Below are 14,611 nucleotides of genomic sequence, written 5' to 3'. Positions count from 1 at the left end.
TCATGGGAGACAATCATGACGTCCGTCGGACTTCGCCGAAGTTCAGCGCAGTGTTATAGTGCAAGCTTTTTCCTTTAAAATACATATGTGTCCTTTCGTGAAAACGGTGACGAAGTATGCCAGATCACATTTATTTGCTATTGTTCGTATTCATGATCAAGAGACAAAATCACCTTGGTCCATTCATCAGCACCGTGTGAAGGCTCAATTTTTGAGGTTAACCAGCCATGAGCGGAAGTATCCATTGAAGAATCCTCCCAAACGTACTTTTCAGCTGGCAGCGCCACCTTGTGGCTGAGAATGAACGACCACATCGTCGCCTCGGCAATTTCATATTCAAGTAATCATCTCTGAAGTCTGTAAAGATTGTTTCTGAAATATACTCTTTCCGCTTCGTACTTCAACTGGCCGAGAATGAACGACCACATCGTCGCCTCGGCAATTTCATATTCAAGTAATCATCTCTGAAGTCTGTAAAGATTGTTTCTGAAATATACTCTTTCCGCTTCGTACTTCAACTGGCCACCGTTGTGATCTTTCGAAGATGGTTATAGAAAAGTCAGGCTTATGAAAAAAAAGAAAGAAAAATTCATATTTTCCGGCATACTATGAACTGAAGGCGTATATTTTTAAAAATACGATTCCGCTGTTTGTGGCAGAGGTGTCACTCAACTAGAAATGGCACCGTATATGAGAACAGTGCTTGTCATGGTAGTACTCTGCACAGCGGTGACCCACCTTGAACGACCCCCAACCCAGCTGCCAAACCCCGCTCTCCTGCTGGTTTCTCAAGTTCAGTTCTGGGCCAATCGTAAGTAAGTGCACATGGCGCAACTTCGAAAGCGAGAAAGTGCAAGTTGGGCTGCCTCCGCCACTCTCGTCCCTGGGGCTTATCAACACGACACGTCCCTGGTACTCTAAACGTGTATCACCAGGTTACAGAGTCATCACCAAAGTATGCAAAACACACACAGAAATATAAATAAATATCTCTTTTATTTACAAAATATCAAAGAGAAGTACCACAGCTTTAATACTTTTGTCAGGGCTCCACGCAAAATACCATCGGGCTTTAATGGAAGTTGAAGCAAAGAGCATATGAAAATACTTCCAAACAAATTCATCCTCCAGACAAATTACACGAAATGGTTTCGAAAATCGGAGCAAAGAGTTGATAGCGTTATTATATCTGCAGAATGCAGGAATCCAAAAAATAAATATATAATACAAAGTTGCATTCTGTTGCCAATAATATTTTGCGTGGGGCTCTGCTTTCAAAACCACAAAAGGTTTCTTTAACCGTTTATAAAAAGGACATAAACAATATTTTAAAATGAATTAACGGACAGCACAGACGTACAACATTCATAGGTCGATAATAGAGTGTCTGAGAATTTTTGTTTATAAAACCTTCATTTTCAAGCATTGATAAATTCACTTTTTGGTTCATTCCAAGTATTCAACCATATTGGCAAACTGTTGACAAGTTTTACACAACACGCCATTAACAACAAATGGAAGTCATTTTGGAAAGCGTGACAATGTGTAACCTCACATCCAGTTACACACAGCGCACTTAAGCTATAATTGAAATGATTTGAAGTGATATTACAGTTTTCTCCTTCAACTTGTACAGAACTACAAAAAACTCTTTTCACTGAAACAATAAATATATTTTAAAAAAATTAATATGCCTATGTAGGATAAGCTGCACCAAGATGAGTTCGTCTTTCCACTTTAGCATGCAACCATCTGCATCCATTTCTTTTGAATAACTGACTGCTTTCCTCTTTTCTCGTGTGCAGATCCATCCAAAATTTATCCTTTTAGAGCAAACACGCAGAAGAAAATCCCGCACCTCAAAATCTTGAGCTTTTTAATATTTAATGGAATTTAAGCACTCATTTGTTAGTGCTTTGTCAAATTAAAATCCAACAAAATAGCAGCCAGCGTGAAAAACCCAAGCAGTCATTTGAAAAAAATCCTTGTACTTCCACACACACATAACTATCAACTGCGCAACACACATTCTCATCGAGGGCTTCACAGCTTCATGAACAAGTTTAAGTATGGCAAGGTTCGTGTGTGAAATTCAGCAAAGTGTTTCTGTCTCCAACTGAGGCACACTTACTGGTTGTTTCTGTCAAATTTGTACCAATCTCCAATAGTATCAACACCAGCTTCATTTTGGCCTCGTAATGTGTTTTTATAGCGTCTCAACAAGTACACCGTACCTTCTATTCTTTCTTTGGAAACCTCTCATTGCCTCCCGTATTTTATTCACAACACTCACACCATACCGTATACGGGCGTTTCACAATAGTGCGCCTTCACGAGTTTGCAACGTGTTGACCAATCACATTGCACGAAATCTGTCGACCCAATGCGCATGTGGGAAGGGTCGACAGACTTCGCACTCTGTGATTGGTTAACGCGTTGCAAACTCTTGGAGGCGCACTATTGCGAATTGCCCGTATTCTGCAACCGCTTTTACTTTCCACAATATGTAGCATTATTCACACTCTTATTGTTTAAGCACTCTCCAAATTTCCAGCGACACCATTTTACGGTCCGAGAAGAAAATTTGAACACATCCTTTTCTCCCTTTTCACACACGCGTACGCATACACCTAAAAATTCATTGCCGATTAAAAAAATGTTTAGTCTCTCTAAATCTGTTGTCCGTTATTCCTGCGCCCTGTTATACGACACTGACGATGTCCAGGTAAATGTACTCTGGCGAGGGGAGCAGCGACGGGGCAAAGGTCCGCTCCGGTCCGTCTGCCACCAGGAGGAGGGCTTTGCGTCTGTTCCGGACCATGACGTACCGCTCCTTGGCGAAGAGCCTCTGGTAGATGGGCACAGCGAGGAAGAGCAAGATGGAGAAGCAGTAGATGCCGACGCTGGCAAAGATGGCAGAGTCGTAGTTGCCTGTGCGGTCAACGCTCATGCCTGGAGACAAGGGAGGAAGTCATTGCAAGTTTGATGTCATGCGAATCTTTTTACACCATCCATAGTAGCTTATCTAATTCAAACACTCGACTTTGCTCGTTTTCGACTGTCTGCCCTTTTCAGCAATTCGCCCGAAATTGGACAAACGTTTGTTCCAGTACAACCGACCATTCATTGTTAAATTTGGATTCACGGAAGCGAATTTTGTCAACATTTTTTCGACAAATAAGGTTCAGTTCATCCACTACAAAGATCCCAAATCCCGTGCAGAGACGCAACGTGTCCTCACCGAGTAAGGAGCCGAGGATGAGGCCCACGCCATTCATGATGATGACAACCGAGGACGTGTCCAGCCCCCTGGTCGAGCCGAATACCTCCACACAGATGGAGAACGGCAAGGTGTCGAAGACCGACATGACGAGCAGTCCACAAACTGTGGGGAAAAGAGGGGTTAGTATATAAGAGAGGCTGAAATGAGAGGAGGAAACAAAAAGAAAATCGTGGAAATGAGTATAAAATTGGCATTAAGAACATTCCAAATACATGACATCATCCTCTTGTTGATGTGCTTGCTCTACCACAGCACCGTAGTCAGAAGAGTCTCGTTGCGGGGGGGGGGCAAAAACTGCCACTAAATAAACTTGTTAGCCAAACATGGCAAGTTCCCCATCTCCTTGCATGAATTTCTGACAAGTACTTTAAATTTTTTTGTGGCTTTTCTATGTGTACGTTGAGTATACGGCTATTCACATTCTGAAATCGATTCCACTACAGTCTCCAATTCCGGCCGTTCACTTACCGACTGCAAGGCCGAGCATCAGCCCGAGTGAAGTGGCGAAAAGGAGCACCACCATGACGACGACGCCGAGGAGGCTAGCCAAGACAAACAGGTAGAGCTTCGGGAACGGCAGGCTGTCGGCAACGGCCGCGATGATGACCTTGCCCACGACCTCTGCAATGGCTAGCACCATCATGAAGAGGGTACTGTCCGATTTGTCGAAGCCTTTAGTTGTCATGAAGCTCATCTACGAAACGAAAGAAAGTATTATCATCATAAATGCCTAGGAAAAACAATCGGGGCGCTTGAGCATCATTTGCACATCAACGAACGGAGGCACTTTTTAATCCCTCAGGAGACCAGGCCTGTATCATGTACCCGGATCATTAAGAATTTCGAGCTGGGCCAACAGAGGATACCATTTTCTTTGCAATGGACGCTCCTTTGGTAGGAACTGATCACTTCGCTGGTTCACGAACGACTATGAAATGCACGCATTACGGTCGCGCCGCGACCATCAAAATGAATCTTCCCGACCAACATGGCTTTTTTCAACCGATGAGTGGTTGCTTCTGCTCAAGGTGGATTATTTCACATTATTAAGCTGAGCTTACTTCAATTAATTATAACTAATTAAACATTGTTAGCCATGCAGAACAAATCCACAGAAGAAATCAACTTACCATACTGACGTAGTAAAATGTGAGTGTCATGCAACATCCCATGATGCCGACTGAGAGAAACCAGAGCTCAGGATATGCCATGTTGCGGAGCCGCTCGCATCTGCTCGGCTTCGCCTCATCTTCCTCAGCTTCGGCCTCTTTCTCCTTGAGCCTCTGCTTCTCCTCCTCCAGGGCTTTCTTCTCCTCATCCACCCCTTCCTTCTCCTTCCCCTCTCCCTCCTCGAGAGGGGCTATGGAGTCCGCCAGGACCAGGTTCTTGGAGGACGGTTGGGAGTAAGTGCTGACACACGGCACGGAGACGATCAGGAGAATCGCCCCGACTACGCGGAGCATATTCCGCCAGCCCCACGCGACGATGAGGTGATGCACGACTTGATTCATGACCAGCATACCTGCACAACAGCAAGTCAAATCGGAGAGAAACCAATGAGTTTCGAACAACTGGTGCCCGTCTCTCCCCCAGCATCGGGGACCACATTCGGGATGCGCAGGCATAACCATGCTTATGCACCAGTCATGCCAAAAGAGCACGAAATCCATGCTGCATGATCAAAGTATCGCTGTGATACCGGCACCACGGCAAGCTAAAACGGGGAAAACAGAGTGGGTTAGTTCAACACATGAGTTACATTGGTACGGTTTACCTTACGTGATACATACCAGTGTTATACTTCTCTTTAAAACAAACAGGAGTCATGTGGTTTTCTTCTCGAGTAACGGGAAACGCACAGATAACTGTTGGAATCATGGAAATGGATTGATGGTTGAGTGATGGGATGATCTCTCCCAGTTTCGTCAGGTTTCTGTAGCATACTGAGGTTCTCCTGAATTCTACAAGCCGGATCTGCGGATGTTCAGACGACTCCAACAGGTTGCCATTAACCTCTTCACGTTTTTCGGAGCCATAGACGTGAGATCCACGAAGATAGTCGTCATTATAAGTCCTGGGTTCCTCTTGACGTCTAGCAACTCGTCTGAATGAAGAGAGACTCTCCTGCGTCTACATTCGTCAGTCTTGGGTCCGTGCTGGATGGACATGCGTCTAGTCTTGACAACCCATCTAGGTTCTTCTGGCGGCCCCTTGTAATTGGTAGCCTGCATATCTTACCGTGTCGTAGTCTCCGTCTTCGGGGAGAATCTAGGCTGCCAGAGACACCCATGCTATTAAGAAGCAATGGGGCTCTAGCAGATATGTGGAGATTGAACGATATAAAAGAGAAATATTAGATAGTGTTCTGGTATATCTATCTTTTCATCATCCACTGGTTCGTGCAGGTGATGAAATTACAAGCAGTAAAGACACCGCTTTGCCTTTGTACAACCAAACTTTTGAAGGCCTGAAAACTGACATGCAAAATTACGGCCCGGCAATCAGCACAATGACCGCAGAGTGGAAGAGAACGTAAAGAGAGGAAAGTAAAGGGGACATAACGCAAAATTAATTATTTATTTTCCACATCTACGAAAACGAAATTACACTGATAATGAAATATCTTTTTACAAAGATAAGTCCTACTTCTTAAAATTAAATATTCACAAAGAAGGCACCAACTATATAAAATTGAGAGAATTTACGAAAAGTAGCCTACGCTTCTTACGCTTTACTTTCCTCGAATGCAATGATTTCCAACGAGTGATGTTCAAAAATAAAATACCTTTTTTCATGGGGTTTACAACTACTAACTTTGCTGGTTGGAAAATAGTTCAGAGAAAACTATTTAACCTTTATCGCATCATCTTAGTCATCTTTTATGATATCGACTCCGTAAACTATTTTGAGAGGTATTTTCTGTTCCATTGGTTTCAGACCGGATTTAGATTGGACTCTGTGATATCAGGGTTCAAGGACCCGCTGCCCTCGTCACAGATGTTTCTCAAATACAGGTGATAAAATAAAGTCGTTAAAATCAACCCTGGGCAAACAAAAGTTAGCACTAATCTGAACACGCAAAAATCTACTAAGGACGCAATAAACACCTGCAGACTTCGACCATTTCGTGGATTGTATTCCGACTGATGCTCGTTATTTAAACGTAATTCTCGAGCAATCTTTTCATCTTACATGATGTTATGTTTGTTCACAAAGCTCTTATCTGTCAGTCGCTATTCATTTTTAAAACTCAGGAGTTACAAATTGGTGGATTCCTGCGCCTCTCGTGTAACCAAACTTGATCGGCCGTCCCCCTGCCTGTAAAAAGGTTGCTTTCAATCCGCGTTAATTTCAACCTGAATCCCATGACAAAAAAAGACCGCCACCTCATGCACTGCAAAAACCGTGGTGCTAGATTCGTGTTGATTTAACACCCTCAGTGTTCCAAAAGGACAACACTGGACTGGCATTGCTCTATACGTGCACCAAGGGTGTTAACTCAAAACCAATTTGATGCAACGCCCACAGTTTTTGCAGCGTTATGCCAATGGTTCTTTGTGATAACCCACGTATGCATAAACTTTCCAGAATGGTTTGGCTACCTCACCAACTCCAAAGCATTAAAAAGGACGGGTCCCCATAAAGAGAAATCTTTGTTTTGTCATACAACTGAAGCCTTAGTGCACTTAGAAAACCCAAGCAAAGTATTACCCTTTATCTCAGGTACTAAAAATTAATCTTCAGTCTGTGTTCTCGGAATTTTCTGAACGAATTCATCACACCTTGCTTTTCCCAAACTTTTCTTTCCTGAAATGGAAATGATGAGACTGCATGGTATCCGAACTAAAAGTTATAATGGAACAGTATGAGTGACTGATTGGTAAAGGAACGCGAACGAAAACTGTTGACGTGTTGTTAGTACACTTGCCCCAGCTTAAATGAGACAGAAACGTAAAAAAAATGAATGAATTTTTAAAAAGATACAAGGAAAAGAAAGACATGTTTTGTTCTGCTCACCTACTGTGGAGCCGGTGAGAGCCACACCGGTCGCTCGCGAGCAATTCTTGGTCGGAAAGTAGCGGAGGATGAGGTTGATGGAGGAGATGACGATGAAGTTGATGCCCACGCCGTAGACAACGCCAAATGTGAAGTACAGAACCTCCAGCAGAGGCATGAGTGACGTCACGATGACGCTGCCGAAGCACAGGAAGATGCCGGCGATGGCCACCGGCCGGTTGTCGAAGCGCCGGACGAGAGCACTCGAGACGAAGGTCCCCAAGGCGTGGAGACCGATGGCGATCGAACCAATCCATGCTGCAATAAAGTAAAACATGTAAAAAACAGTCAATTCATCAAACCTAACCTAAGTCAATTCATCAGGCTAACCTAGCTCTGTATTCAATCGATCATTCACTCGATCGAATGATTCCCAATTTAACAATTAGTAAAATGTTAATCTTTAATCAATTTATCTAGATCGATCAAGGATAGTGATTAAATCTCTCAAAATATTTAATGCATCTATGATTAGTTTTGAGATCACTGTAAATTAACGATTTCATTTTATATCACAATTAAAGTAATTCAGTACATTTGACGAACCTACACGGTTCGGAATCAAAAAGTAAATTAGAGCGACAAGTCAACCAATCGAACTGCCCAATTCTCTTCAACCTATTGACATGGCTTACAGAACAAAACTATTGGGAAAGTTTAAAGCCTCTCTCTCAGGAAAAGTGGTCCATTTCAGCGGTGCGCAAACAGCAATTGAGCGATGTGTTACGGCGCCCTTCCGGTTACGGGGTTTTCATACAAAGCGGCTCCAATCCGAATGCGTGCCATGCGGAGAGGGTGAAACGCGGCAAAAGGTTAGTTTATGCGGATACTGAACGGACACAAACATGCATGAGATTTAGCCAGTGTCATGTGCAGCCTGGTATGCTCGAAGGGTGGCCCAAGTTGAACACGCTAACAGCTCTTTCGTATAGAATATTCTTATTTTTTTCCATGCAATGTCTGATTGGTGCCGGTACAGATATTTTTTCCACAAGAAAAAATATTACAAATATAGGTGACAATGTTGGTTCGTGCATATTTTACGCTGTCGTTAACGACAATGTACATGTATAAACATTGCAACGGTCGATTTGTTTCGGTGGTTAAAGGCAACCTCCCAACCAGAGGTAAAATAAACTTTTGAAAGTAAACATACACGCGGGGAACAATGCATGCCGTGAGGAGCGCAGAGAGGGGTCTTTGTATGCAAATTGGTATCCTGACTGGTAGAGTAACAAAGAGGGCGCCATGAATAATTCATTTCCTTGAGACAGGTTACGAAACGGCGTTATATCGGGCGATCTATGGACGGCACGCACCGTCTCGTGGATGATAAATCGGTCCTAATTGTTGGCAGGAAAGTATTATATTTGGCTTGTATTTTGATCCCTTTGGTTTTGCTAGTCTGTTGATATTTAGTTGTTCAGAATCAATGATCAACAGGCATCACAAACAAGCACACTAATGTTTGGGTTCAGTAAGGCCTTTTTTACTCCTTCATCAAACTCTCCCATTAGTCAAAAATTTCAAATAGGTCCTTTTTTGTTTTGAGAAAAATCATGTTTCACCATGTGAAACCATCCCACATGCTGCTTGTTTTCATTTCTCTTTCCGACATCGATGATCTCTTTCATAGGTTCATGGGGATTCTCAAAAAAACTTAATTTAAGAATCACTGGGACGTCGGTTCAGAGACAGGGCAAGCAAAATTCACCGCGGTGGAACTTCACTAAACATGTCCCAAAAACATCCTCCTAACGAGGAACACATGAGATTGAGTGATTTGGGGCGAGGATTCTGGGATTCCATCACGCCGATTATACGAGCGGTGGTCCGACCTGACCGTGATCCTGACAGTTCGGGGTAGCTGTGCACAAAACTCGGCTGATTATGGGTGACGGGTGCGGCCCGAGACCAGTCTTGCCGGTCACGAGACAATAACCGCAAAACCGCAGACCGGTAGGCAACTTAGCCCGTGACGACTATAATAATGCATGCCTGGGCGCTCGACAACATTACGGTAAACCGCTAGCCTAGGTTGGACGAAGCTGAGATAGCAAAACTGAAAGTAACATATGCGCGTGTTGCGAACTGTAGTTTCGTAATGCAGGAGAGTCATACGTCAGGCATGTCTACTTGTGGTCTTACACTGCTCGAATAAAAGCCGGTTGATTTTTTAGATTATACAAAAATGCTGATTATAAGTTAATTTTTGGAGCATTGTTAGACTATATGTATAATGGATGTGTCAATTTGAAGCGTATTTTGCTGAGTAGAATGTTAAACACGCAGGAGTGCAAATGAAACTTTATTGCTGGTAGTTGCGCAATGCATCGTGCATGTCGTTAAGTGCAAAACGATCAGTAAGGCCGCGAAAGGTATATTGAGAGGCTGGGCAATATGCCTCAGTTACTATGTACCACAATAACACCTGTTCTCAATCCGTCATCTCAATATTTGTCACAGAAGAAAAGTTGGTGAGTTGAATTTTCTAAACACAAAAGGCTCAACTTAAAGCTTTTATTATAAGATAAGACAGGCAAGGCCTGGCAAGTTATATATCTTCAAGTTCACGGTCTCAGCATGGGCTTAGCCGCCAAAACTCAATTTTGTCATTTTGAATGATACAAATCCGGAGATTCAAAATGAATCTGATCCACACAAACATTGAAACACACAGGTTCTAAGACCATAATTTTTTTTAACACTTACATGTCTCGGACGCACCGCTTCCGAACTCCTCCTGTAATTCAATGAGTAAGATGCCAAAAGAGTAGAGCGTACCAAAGCACGTTAAGAAGATGAAAAAGGCTGAGAGTGTCACCACCCAGCCCCACCTGGCGTTGATCAGCTCCATCAGCTTCTTCAGCTTTTCCGTTGCTCTCTGGAGGGCATCCATGTTTGTTGATATTTTGGCGATTTTTTTGCGACTCAAAAACGCAGGCAGAGAGAGAGAGTGAGAGCACTGGCTGGTATGTGAGGCTGCTAACAATAGATTGACTTTAGAGGCAGGTGGCCCAGTGGTTGCAAAAGAGCAGGAGAAAATTTAACATACAGTGGGATTGCATCATAATTATTCCGCAAGTTGCAGGGGCGCAGCTATCAGCTGATTGGCAACGGGAATCCCGTTGTGGCGATGGAGCGCGTGCCAGCCAATCAGGACTTTGGATCGATGTGACGTTGAGGTAAGGGCTTCCCCGACCCTGCTTATCACCAAGGGCTTCCCGAGTCGACAATGCATTGTACAATGGACGTGTACATGTACATGTACATGCATGACTGTACATTTGCGCGTACCCGTGTCTCATGTTTGTACTGTAAGCAAGTACAACGAAATGCGAACAAAGGGTGGCAGTTGGAACCGGTCTCGACTGGATCCGCCACCCCACCGTGCAGTCACATGTGCCTTCAAAATATGTTTTTCGTAACAGTTGGATAGCCTTTTGCCCCGATCCTGAGCACGGTGTCCATTTTGTAGGCCTACCGGGTGTTTTTTGAAAGGCAGTCACCAGGCTACTAGCGCGAGGACTTTTGAATTTTAAATTAACGAATTTCTTTGTTTAGGCGCATAGCGCCGCGGGTTGTCACAACATTGCCGGTCATGGGTGGTTGGTTTCGGTAGTTAATGGGCTTTGCCATATCCCTGCTCCTTGGAAAACGTCCAACCTAGTAAAGGCAAACACTACCAGCTTAATTGTTTTTTAAGCTCAATGCTTCTCAAAGTATGTTTGTTTCAAATGTTTTGAAAATTAAAGCGGGCGGTTGCGGCTCTTTGGTTAAAAGCAAAGTATGCTCACCAGGTTTTCCCGAAGTCCGACCGCCGTCCATGCCGCACCACACTTACGGTGGCCGTCCTTCTCCGAGAATTCGCTGATCATTATTGTTCTTATAAGTTAATAACCCATACTACACCCCAGATCTCAAAAACAGCCATGCAGTGAAATGCCCGATGACCGAAGTTCAACAATTGACGAATTTTTAATGATAAATTTTGTCGCGGCGACTCCTCACCCTGAGCCCGGCGTGAACAAGCTTCGTGTTGTACCGCCAGTCGAGTTGCCTTTGACAGTTTAGTTGTACACTGTTCATGTACATAAATATGCAACATGTAAGAGAAGTACATGTATTCTGTTACTGCCTCAGTTCAACCTTGCGATGATTTGTCTCATCATAGTTTCGAGTCCAGAGATTAAACAGAAAAATAAAGATGAATGTCTTGTCTCAGTAAATTAAACTTTGAGGTAAGCCATGCATCGATATTGCACTATATTTATAGTGTAGTAAATAACTTGAAGCCTGAGGACGCTTACTGATAGAAGCAAATAAAAAATTCGGAACACGAGGGGCATAAAACCTTGACTAGATCGTAAACTCAAAGCAGAGCCGGGGTGGATATCGACTTTATGTTTCCATAATCTAATTAAACCGAACATTCAGATATTTTCAGACATTGTAAACTGAGGACAAGTACGATTTAGGCTTAGAGTAAAATCACCCTGAATTTAGATTGCAATAGTTTAGAAATAAAAAAATTCTTCCCAAGTTCCCTCGACTTATCGTTAAATGATGATTTTGGTAAGAGCAGTCACTGAAAATTAAGATATGTAACAAGTGACCTGCGTCATTTCTTTTTATTTCTGTTTTGTTTTACATTATTATCAATAACGCTGTACTGCTGGAGCCATATTTGGACCTGTCTGTTTTCGCTTGCGAACCAAATAAGTTGCTCACTGGCGTGGCCATTTACAAATCGTGTTTATAGGGTCTAATTTACTTGGGCGAACGATGGCAGAGATCGAGATGTAGGCTCGTGAACAAACAAACCGCCTCCTTGTCGAACCTTGGCGACGGAATTCTGCGTTGTGGCTACGTCTATTATTTTATGCCTCGATATTGGTAATATTGGTTTTAGTGGCAGATAGACTGGTTCATCCGACCATGACTGAGTTGTCGTATGATTGTCAAAAATACCAGACTGTGCCACAACATATGCCTGTACAATAGTTGGAGAGAAAAGTGGCCTTTTTCTTTTATTTAGAGAAGGCTTCACTCCATCTCGAGTGCAGCCAATAGCACATTAATGAAATGCAGAAGGCCCTCAGAAGAGCGATGCAGGCCATGGCAGCCCTGTGTGAAACTGGAAAAACTGAAATTTTTGACGTCGCTGCCGCTCCATCCCGAAAACGGAAAAGTGTTGCCCGGTAAGGGGCAGATTGCTGACAGATGAACAGTTCGTTTTTTAAACCGGGGTACGAAGTTTAAAGAACTTGGCCAAACCAGGATTGGATAAGTGGGGACAGGGTGCACTTGTTAACACAGATTTGATTCTCCCAAATGCACGGTTCTGGCATGGATTTATTAAGTTGAATAAATAAAAATGTTCCCTCTATACTCAGAATGATTCCCCCAAATGGCTCAAATTTCTTTGAGTTGTTGGTTATCTCGAGGAGATCTTTTTGCTACGCTCTGGGACATTAAATAGCCAGGCTCTCTCTATAAACCAGCTTTCCGTTACGTCAACTTACCTAATACATTGTATTTCTATTTGCAATCAAATAGATTCTCGCCGGGTTTACACATGGGGTTGTTATTTGTATAGATGATACGGGTGGCATCTACTGCAAACAGACGTGAAACCGTTTAGCCCATAGGATCATACTGCGTAAAACAAAGTCTTGCCTAAGTTTAACTCTGAACTCACTGCAACTGGTGACCCCTCCCCCCCCCCAAAAAAAAGGTGGAAGCTTTCTAAGTCTGTGCCCGGGATATCCAAGTCAGTGACGTAACTGCGTATATTTTGCGGGAAGGGGGATGCACTCAGTGGGTTCTGTCAAAGCTAAAGCACTGACCAAGGCGAAGCTAAGTTGAGGTCCCCAGTCCATGACACAATCATAACAACTTGTTGCGCAGGGAACTCGGATACGGTAAATTGGAGGTGTGATTATACAATATCAAGCATTGCATCAGGGAGCGAGGTGTAGCTTCATCAAACTACACTTTCTTTCCTCCAAACCAGAGAAGGTTTAGGACCTTTGTATAGTGAGTCGGACCTTTCACAGGAAGAAATTTCCCGGTTGGGGTAATAAAACTGTTGGAAAGTATGCCCAACATGATCCTCCATCTGTTTGCTGTTCCTTTTCAATTTTCACGGCCTCCGGCAAAATCTACCACTGAACAAAAACCGAATTCCAAATCGTCAGTGATCCTTGACTGTCCATTCCTAGGTCGCAGTAGGCCTATTGTTGCTTGCTAAAAAGTTGCTGAACGTTTTGCATTTGGATGCGATGGGTAGCACTCTGAGTTTGATATGGATACAGTCCAGTAAAAAGGCCGAAAAATGCTTGCGCGGGCCAAATCACAATTTGTATTCAGTCAAATTCTCTACGAAATAGAGCATTTTGTGGCCCATGAACTTGAAGATTTATGGAAAAGACAGGTTTAGGCTGGCTAAGAGAATACCAGCTTGCGTCTGAGTGAGATTTTGAAGAAATCGGTGCCTGAAAACGGTCTATTTTTCGAGAAGTGTAGGCAATCAATATTTCAAAAAGGCGCGGGGCTTTACGAAATTAATGCACTTTAGGGGTGACCTTCTGTGGAAATAAATATCTTCAATAGTCAATTGGTGAATGGCTAGAAATTTGAAAAGAAAACGAAAAATAAAAAACTGCATGGGCTTTAATTTGATGTCATCTCGAATGCCTAAGAAACTTATCCTGATTTTTTGAAGTTTGGGTATTTACTGTTGGCTATGGCAGTTTATTTACTGGCCTGCAACCATTATGACCTCCGTCTAGCGCCCTAAATCCGAATCAAGATGAGCAGCGCCGAGTAAAGTTCAGGCAGCCTGTTTTTGACATTCTTGAATTGTTTTCGCACTCGAACGGCGGGAACACCAAGAACACTGTTCTTATAACAGGATCACACACCACCTCCACGTTAGGTTTTTCAGAAACTTGAGGAAAAACTTGTGGGATTTTGTTTTTTGAACAGTTGCAAAATAGTAAGATGAGTTACAAAGCCAGAGGCGATGGGAAGTTTTGCAAAATGAGCATTAGTAAGTTTTTATAACACAGTAATGGGCGTTCCTTTTTAATAAGAAAAGAATGCAGTCCATAATACGGGCGATTCACAATAGCGCTCCAGCGAGAGTTTGCAACACGTTGGCCAATCATGACGCGCAAAATTTGTCGACCCTTTCCAAACGCGCATTGGGCGACAAATTTCGCGCACTGTGATTGGCCGACGCGTTGCAAACTCTTGGTGGCACACTAT

At 43.2% G+C, this 14,611-nt stretch overlaps 1 protein-coding gene across 2 annotated transcripts; it reads right to left on the bottom strand.

Annotated features, from left to right (window-relative positions):
- Window positions 1-977: 977 nt before the first annotated feature.
- On the bottom strand, window positions 978-11,532 carry LOC110980114 (monocarboxylate transporter 13-like). 2 transcript variants are annotated; one of them, XM_087148406.1, is made up of 6 exons: window positions 11,137-11,532; window positions 7,301-7,597; window positions 4,414-4,805; window positions 3,752-3,977; window positions 3,242-3,385; window positions 978-2,952 (listed from the first exon to the last, which is right to left on the bottom strand). In XM_087148406.1, the coding sequence occupies exons 1-6, from the start codon at window positions 11,165-11,167 to the stop codon at window positions 2,702-2,704; spliced, it is 1,341 nt and encodes a 446-aa protein (XP_087004532.1). In that variant the 5' UTR covers window positions 11,168-11,532; the 3' UTR covers window positions 978-2,701. The 2 variants fall into 2 exon arrangements, with proteins under 2 accessions (XP_087004532.1, XP_022092159.2); XM_022236467.2 differs by lacking the exon at window positions 11,137-11,532 and adding an exon at window positions 10,052-11,097.
- Window positions 11,533-14,611: the final 3,079 nt, after the last annotated feature.

This window comes from Acanthaster planci, linkage group LG18 (assembly GCF_054643075.1).
Source record: "Acanthaster planci isolate LZ-2023a linkage group LG18, COTS_SCS, whole genome shotgun sequence".
Taxonomy (NCBI): domain Eukaryota; kingdom Metazoa; phylum Echinodermata; class Asteroidea; order Valvatida; family Acanthasteridae; genus Acanthaster; species Acanthaster planci.
Note: the sequence above shows the minus strand (reverse complement) of the source record. Positions and strands in the feature narration are given on the sequence as shown.